Below are 8,502 nucleotides of genomic sequence, written 5' to 3' on the forward strand. Positions count from 1 at the left end.
TCCCTTACCCACTACCCATTACTTACTTGAAAAATCATCTGTCTCAGGTGGGACAAAAGTTATATTTTATGGTATAATAATTATTGAAAAAATTACCTCTTACTCTGGGATAATTCTGATATGTTAGCCAACATTTTGAGCCTGTTGGAAAATATTTACACAAACAAAGCGCGTCAGTCTCATAATCTGAAGGTCGTGAGTTCGAGCCTCACACGGGGCAGAAGCTTTTAGTCATGACACGACGAGTACACACTCACGTACACACCTACCAGTGAAGACATAGCTGTTTTGTTGGCTATGTCAGATACATAGGGTGGGTTGCAAATTAAGTAAATTCACATAGTGCCGAGTGTAGGCTACTACACAGAGACTCTAAATGACCTTCTACAGACAGAAAGACAGAAACGAACTAAAAGTGCTTTGGCAATATAAAGCTATATATGATTTATATGACATGAAATAAAACGTTTTGAATGTAAGCGTTTTATAAATGTGAAAGGATGTGTTTATGAACGTGTTTCAGAAAGAGCGCTCACAATATTGTATTTGTGATGTTCTACTGCCCCCTAGTGCCAGAAACAAAACAAAAGGATTGTTTTTGCCACTAGGTGGAGGTAGAACACCACAGACTGTCAAAATTATTAGCATGCCCGTACTAAGCACTATGTGCTGTAGTAGCTCTATTACTGGTACCTGATTTTTCTCTTTCAGTTGTGTCTGAGCAGATGATACTACAGCTGGTAGTTATAAGAATGAGTGTGTTGATGTACAATTTTCCAAGCAGCTATTAAAGGGTTAGTTCACCCAAAAATGAAAATTAGCCCATAAATTACTCACCCCCGAGGCATCCTAGGTGTATATGACTTTCTTCTTTCAGACGAATCCAGTCGGAGTTATATTAAAAATGGTCTTTGATCTTTCAAGCTGTTTAATGACACTCAGCAGGTGTTGCATGCATCAGTCCAAAAGAAGTGAAATAAAAAGCACCCATCCATTAAAAAAAGTGTTTCACACAGCTCCGGGGGGGTGAACAAAGGCCTCCTTTAGCGAATCGATGCGTATTTGTAAGAAAAATATCCATATTCAAAACGTAATAATCACTTTAATCTAGCTTGTGCTCACTGTTGATTTAATCACCATTGGTAGCGAGATTTATGGTAATGCTTTTTTTCTCAGTTGGTCAGAACAAACGTTGCAGACTTGTTACTTACTTGTTCAGATATACGTGAAATATATCGTATATTTCGTACCAATATACAGTGAAAATTCTTATTTGGGTCATATATTCCAAGACGTAGGCTAGAATCTGTGATTGCGAAGTACAGTAAATATCCACACCGGTGCGGTGACTGACTGCCACACATACTCTTCAGAACATTTTTCATCCGCGCTGGGGCCACGCCGACTCACAACCCACGCAAGAAAGATAATTCCGCACACAGCTGCAATTCCAGGTTTTCAAACAGAGATGGCGACAAAGAGGCAAAACTTACGGACTGCAGCTTTAACAAACGATGGTTTTCACGAGACTCACCGGCGCATGCACAATGCTGAACTCATACGTCATCAGCCCGGAGCTGCTTCCGTGTACAACTGTTGGTGCAAGCTAGATTAAAGTGATTATTACGTTTTGAATATGGATATTTTTCTTACAAATACGCATCGATGAGCTACTGAAGGCCTTTTTTTTTTTTTATCAAGTGGTTAATATGATTAAGAGTAGACCCATTATTTTGTGTTCAATTAGAGATAATGTCTATAGAAAAATAACCAAGCTGACAAACAAGGTTTCCCTCACTGTGAAGCTGCCGCTAGATTGAATCTGTGTGCTATTTTCAAAGTACAATTGGTCCGTTTTCTACACCAAAACACCCTGCTACAGCCAATCATAATTAATGAAATAAAAAGGTAAAATACACAGAGAAAATCAGTCAGCTGCACTCAGCATTGAAAGTTTGACTTCTTTTTATTCTTGTTTATTAATTTATCTTAATTTCTTTGCTAAATGCACTTGTGTAGTTATTAGGTCTATTTTTTCTGTGAAAAATAACCTCACAGTTCTGTCTCATCGAGAAAGCAAAAAGTAATAAAGAAACTGAAAACTTAATTTTTTCATTCTGTTTCAGAAGAACATTTTTGCACAATTTAAATGGTTTAGAAAACCAAATAATCACTGCCATCTGTCAATGACTAACTTCATATAAAAACAATAATGTGCTCAGTGCAACCAAAGAAAGATGACAACGGTTGCATGATCAAATAAAGAAAACAATGTACAAAGCAAATTAATAGAACAAAACACTATCAATGGTGAACAATAAACAGACATCAATACAAACAAAGGAATATCACAAAAATCAAATGATCGTTGATATCAAACTGTCTGAAAGAGGGCAGAAACAATTTTTAAAAAACACTTTAAAGTCTTGCAAACTTAAATCTAAAAAAAAGATAGAAAAAAATAAGAAACACAGAAAAAGACAGAGAAATTAGAAAAAAATGAATCCACTTAAGTTAAAAGATACATTTCATCCAATGACAATCCCACATTGTCAAATGGGCGCAAACAGATATGAACAAAAGTATACAATAAAAGCAACATAAAGAAGTTAATGATTAATTCCCAACATAAGAAAATGATTAACAGGAAATGAGAATGTGAAACATGAAATGCTTTTTTGGGTGTGTTTATGGGTAAATATTCATAATTGCAGTTATACTAGATTCGATGATGTGTATTAGTGGTGGCATATGAATATTTCTGTATGTACATGAGAGAGAGAGTGTGGCCTGTAGAAATGTTAAACTGTGTGGATCAGCCGTAGTGCTGTTACTGAGCCCTAGTGCGTATACACACGTTTGGTCGGCGTGCCGCTACAAATCCGAGTTTACAGTGACATTTGAATGAACCAAGGGTGTTAATACAGCGTGCATTCTTGCAGGGGCTCTGCCCTGTCCCTCGGCCCGCACACTCATCAATATCTAGAGGAAGAAAGAGAGAAGGAGCATCAAAATATGGCTGTCCGTACACTTAGAAATGATGAAACATGTCGACTTAAGGAACATATTTCAGGAAATATGATTAAGTGTGGGTGTGTTTGATGACCTGCATTCATACTCACCTATACAACGTGTTCGCGAGTGGTCCAGTACAAATCCAGTATTACACTCACACATCGTACCCAGATAGGAGCGCACGCACCGTCCATTAGCACAGCTACACTCGTCTGAGTCTTCCTCTGAACTGTCTCCCTCTGAACATGAAAGAGTCATGTAAAACTGAGCCATTTTTAAGTCTTTCTATTTAGCTCTGGCAAGCTCACCTGGGTTGTAACTGGAAAAAGCTGCCAGGAAGTCCCCCTCTCCATCAGACTCAGTCTCCAAATGCATCTGACACAACCTGTTAAAAAGCACTGCACACACACCAAAACAAAATAAAGGAAAGTTGCGTTTGATATTTCATTTCATCTCAGTACATCACACTTTCATACTTTTCTACCTGCCTGGCTAATTACGAAACATACATTTATGGATGTAGCCTGCTAAATGGAAATATTACACCTGAATACATGCAAATGTAAAAAAAGAAAATTCAACACTGACAAATGTTTTTACTGATTATTACATTCACGCAAACGTTTGAGTAAGTACCTTCTTTTTTTAAAGAATGTAATACTTTTATTCAGCAAGGACGCATTAAATTGACCAAAAGTACCAGTAAAGACTTTGTATTTCAAATAAATGCTGTTTGTTTACTTTCTATTCATCAAAGAATCTTAAAGAAAAATAGAATGTATCAGTTTCCACAAAATATGAACCGTTCTCAAATTGATAAGAAAACATAATAAGAAATGTTTGTTGAGCAGCAAACCAGCACATTAGAATGATTTCTGAAGCATCATGTGACACTGAAGTAGTAATGATGCTGAAAATTCAGCTTCGCCATCACAGGAATAAATCACATTTTAAAAGAAATTCAATTTTAAAAACGTTATTTTAAATTGAAGAATATTTGACAATATTACTGTTTTTACTGTATTTTTGATCAAATAAATGCAGCCTTCTAAGCAGAGCCTTTTTGCAATACCTGAATTTCTATTAGGACAGGTCCGGCACTCTGGTCCCCAGCCTCGACCGTAGTGACAGCAGCACTCAGAGTACGTCACGGTTAGCTCATTTTGCGGCATAGTGCACATAAGATCCTCATCAACCTCATGGAAACATATGTCCTTATGTGCTGCAGTGCGGTCTGAGAGAGACAGAGATGAGGAGATGATGGAGGACAAAATACAGAAGGTTCGCAGAAGAAGAAAGAAATGGAAAAGTAGGTGGAAACAAAGGCAACTCCAAGGCTAACAAACATCTTTAATGGTCCATGCTCAGCAGTCTTGTGGTGAAACGAGGTTCAAAGCAATAACTTGTAGACTGCCAAGCCACATGAAAGCCAATCAAGGAAAAAAAACAAAAAAAAAACAATCCAGCAATCACTGCAGTCTGCATGCTGATTACTTGTGATACCCACCATCATAGACGCATTGCTTGAGGGCTGCACTGAAGGTGTGTGGCTGCTTGCAAATGCAGTGAAAGGAGCCGGGAGTGTTGACACATCTCCCGTTCCTACAGTAGGAGGGATCCTCACACTCATTCACATCTGAAAGGTGCACCACAGACACACCCGTTACTAAAGAGATATACAGAGAGAAGGACAGATAGAGAGAAAAAAGCAGGAGGGAGGAAGACAAGGAGAGAGAGACATCAGAAGCACACATTCTTGGGTGAGAACTTCAATAAATGCCTGGAGTTATTTCAGCTTTACTATTCCAGGAAGAGCAGTTGAATTTCTTAGGAAATGAATAGTCCAACACATTTTGTGCCATAATAAAACCACCTTCTGTACATTACATTTTAAGAACTTGTGCCATTTTTTAATCACGACTGTGATGCTCCCATACAACTATACTCACCCGTCTGCTCCTCAGGTGTGACACAGCGGTTACGGTCAGTTGCCAGAATCCAGGGAGGAGTGCAGATGCAATAATAGGAATCTTGGGTGTTTACACAGTGGCCATTTTTGCAATTAGCAGGGTCCTGACATTCATCCACACCTGAAGCAAAAAATGTTTTCATTTGTCAATCATTTGTATTACATTTATATTTCATTTAGTAAAAAAAAAAAAAAAAAATACATTGGCTAGTGGCTACCGTTTAAAGGTTTGGGGTCTCTTTTGCTCACCAAGGCATTTAATAAAATATAAAAAAACACACCAGTGAAATCGTGAAATATTAGTATAATTTAAAATAACTGTTTTCTATTTTAATATATTTTAAAATGTAATTTATTCCATTTCTGCCATTACTCCAGTCTTCAGTGTCACATGATCCTTCAGAAATCATTCTAATATGCTGATTTGATGCTCAAGAAATATTTCTTAGTATTATTCACACAGTTGTGCTGTTGAACATTTTTGTGGAAACTGATACTTTTTTCAGGATTCTTTGGTAAATAGAAAGTTCAAAAGAAGAGGATTTATTTATAACAGAAATATTTTGTAACATTATAAATTAATATTCCCTTCTGTCACTTTTTTGAATAGTTTCTTAAAATCGTACTGTAGTTTATAAATATATTTATTATATTTAATACAAAAAATAATTCATATAAAATACATCCTCACTGAATAAAGTATTCAGTTCTTTTAAAAATTGCACTGATCTTAAATGTTTGAATGGTAATGTTATATTGTAATTATTATATTTGATACGTATTTATTATATTTAATATGAAATATAAGTATAAAATATATTAACTCATTTGTAAATAAACATTTATATATAAATACATACTGTAGGCAAATTGTTTTGATTGATGGTGGACAGTGTTGGTCCTCCCTATAGGCAAAGTATGCAAGTTACGTAGGGCCCCTGAACCACCAGGGCGTCCCCTTGCTCCAATAGGGTCTAGCTGCAGACATGCACTTGCACTCTCAGACACCTGCGCTTCCGAAAGTGACGTCACTTGCAATCTTTTTTTATTTTGAATTTTATGTTTTTTTTATTGAATCTCTCAACATTTTGCACAAGTGGCCAGGTGGTGAAGACAAGAAAAATGAAACAAAATTACAATCGCCACCTGCACTCTCCGCTACCCGCGACGTCACTTGCAATCGACACAAATCGTGCATGATGCCAGTGGAGACAAGACGCTGTGGTGATTAAAACTAATTAAAACTAATTTAGTACCATAACCTACAGGGTCCTGCAAGTCACATCTAGGAGAAAAAGACAAGACCCACAATTCTGTGGCCACAGAAGAGCAGAATATGAACGCAATGCGCAAAGTCTCTCGTTAAGCGTTTTCCTCCCAGAGAAAACCATTAACACTTAATATGGCTTAATGTTTTAAGAGATTAAGTGCTATTAAAAGATCAAATTTGATATACAGTTTATTAATATAATGTATATGTATATAGTGTTTTCCTCTCATACCGCAAAACGTGGCATGTGGCATAACAGACTAAGAATGATAAAGACCAAACTCAATATACTGCTCCTCATTATTAAAACATAACTAATATGTACAGACGAGCAGGTGAGCCCAGAATAAATACAACACGCAAAGTTTCACGTTAAGCGTTTTCCCATATAGAATAAACTGTCTACAGCCTTTTTATATCACTGTCTTCGGCCATTAACGTGTTTGATTTATAATGATTTTCTATGGGAGGAAAACGTTTAACGTGCAATTTAACGCATTGCGTTCTGGGCTCGTCTGCTTGCCTGTACGGAGTTGGTCCTTTTAATATCACTTTAATGCATTTCTTCTAATCTGCTGATCTGTAAATAGTTTGCGTCAACAATAAGACTTATACTGAATTTGGTCTTTATCATCTTAGTCCGTTATGCCACATTAAGCGTTTTGCTGTATGGGAGGAAAATGAAAGTTTGCGTGCTGTGTTCATAGCCATCTGCTTGACTTGTACTACATTCAATTAATAAACTATATATTGAATTTGATCTTTTATTAGTGCTATCTTAATACATTAAGCCATATTTCCAAAAAACGTCTAAAGACATATTTTTTGTCAGCACCTGACCAATTAATACTAGCATTTACCTGTTCTGTTCTATTCGCTCTAATTTATTTAAAATAAAAAAACACCTTGCTATGTGTACTGTGCTAGACTAACTGAGACTTGTCACAGCACTTGTATACTGTTGCTCTCTTGTTGGTCTGATTGCTTCCATTGTTCTCCTCATTTGTAAGTCACTTTGGATAAAAGGATCTGCTAAATGATTAAATGGAAATGGGAAAAAAAGCCGCATTCCACTCCTTTCTTTAGTGCGCTGTCACACTTCCTATGCAACATCCAAATCAGTGTTCAATACTAAAAAAGACCTAAAAGCACATTGAGCTGCGAATGACATTGTTCCCCAGATGGCTTTCTGAGCATGCATTCAGAGATGGTGCAAAACACAGATAAGGATGTGCGCTTAAACTGACAAATACGCACAAAAATATGTCCAGAGTTTTATGTCTTAAGTGAATATAAACAGTTGGTAAAGTGATTGAACGCTTGTTAGTATATTAGATCTGTGCATAAACCTGCTGCTGTGTGTTCAGAAGGGTTCAGAACCCTTTCACACTTACGAGGTTACAGAGCAAAAAAGGCACTTATTTTCAAAAAATTATCAATAAATTGCTTATAAATCACTCATTATGCTATAGTATCACCAAATATTGGATTCAATCTTTTTGTCAACTTCTTTTCTTTCATTTAGGACTGGTTTTGTATTTATATTTGCTTCTGATTAATCGTAGGCCTCATTTATCTGAGAGTAGGCACCTAATTTTTTGAGTGAAAAAATTATTATTTATGAATAATTTTCACAATATTAAATAAAAACTGATGAAAATTTGCACTGTTTATCGCACTAGTGTACTTTAATGTTTAATCAGGGAGTTTGCTTTTAAATGCTTTTATTTTGTACAAAATGGCACAAAGTCACACTTGTGGTGTTCCCGGTCAAAAATGTCCAGCCATTCAAAGTGAATGGGAAAGAATGAAAGTAATAGAAACTATTAGTGTTCAGGAGCATGTTGATCATGTTCACATTCACGTTCACATATGTACGCGTGCTTGCAAACATAAAGGCCTTGGACCTGTTCATGTTTGGATGCATGCATACTCACGCTAACACACACACACACACACTTATACAAACTATTGGAAGTATTACAAGTTTTCTATTTCATCCTACCCTGAACTGCATCCAATATCATTTCATCAATCTGATAGTATAACTCTCTCTTTCTCTCTCACTCACTCACTCACTCACTCACTCACCCATACACACACACACACACACACGAACTGGCTTCACCCTGCTTCAAAAAAAACTTTCTTTCATCTCACCTTCTAGACAAAATATTATGACAATAGGTTTTGAGGCTTTCATGTTCTCACAAAGCAGACAAAAGTTTACTAATAAATGCTTTAGCAC

General features: G+C 36.4%; 1 protein-coding gene across 3 annotated transcripts in view; it reads right to left on the reverse strand.

The window, feature by feature from the left end:
* Nucleotides 1-2,487: 2,487 nt before the first annotated feature.
* LOC107596126 (latent-transforming growth factor beta-binding protein 3) overlaps nucleotides 2,488-8,502 on the reverse strand; it is a 51,659-nt gene continuing 45,644 nt past the window's right edge. For 2 of the 3 annotated variants that reach the window (XM_016286774.1, XM_016286775.1), the window contains exons 25-30: nucleotides 4,965-5,105; nucleotides 4,523-4,681; nucleotides 4,088-4,249; nucleotides 3,324-3,413; nucleotides 3,123-3,254; nucleotides 2,488-2,982 (exon numbers count right to left, since the gene is read on the reverse strand). In XM_016286774.1, coding sequence (XP_016142260.1) covers nucleotides 2,831-2,982; nucleotides 3,123-3,254; nucleotides 3,324-3,413; nucleotides 4,088-4,249; nucleotides 4,523-4,681; nucleotides 4,965-5,105 — 836 coding nt within the window. In that variant the 3' untranslated portion in view covers nucleotides 2,488-2,830. The remainder of the gene's footprint in view (nucleotides 2,983-3,122; nucleotides 3,255-3,323; nucleotides 3,414-4,087; nucleotides 4,250-4,522; nucleotides 4,682-4,964; nucleotides 5,106-8,502) is intronic. The other variant, XM_016286776.1, reaches the window with a different exon arrangement.

Source organism: Sinocyclocheilus grahami, unplaced genomic scaffold (assembly GCF_001515645.1).
Source record: "Sinocyclocheilus grahami isolate Dianchi unplaced genomic scaffold, SAMN03320097.WGS_v1.1 scaffold215.1, whole genome shotgun sequence".
Taxonomy (NCBI): Eukaryota; Metazoa; Chordata; class Actinopteri; order Cypriniformes; family Cyprinidae; genus Sinocyclocheilus; species Sinocyclocheilus grahami.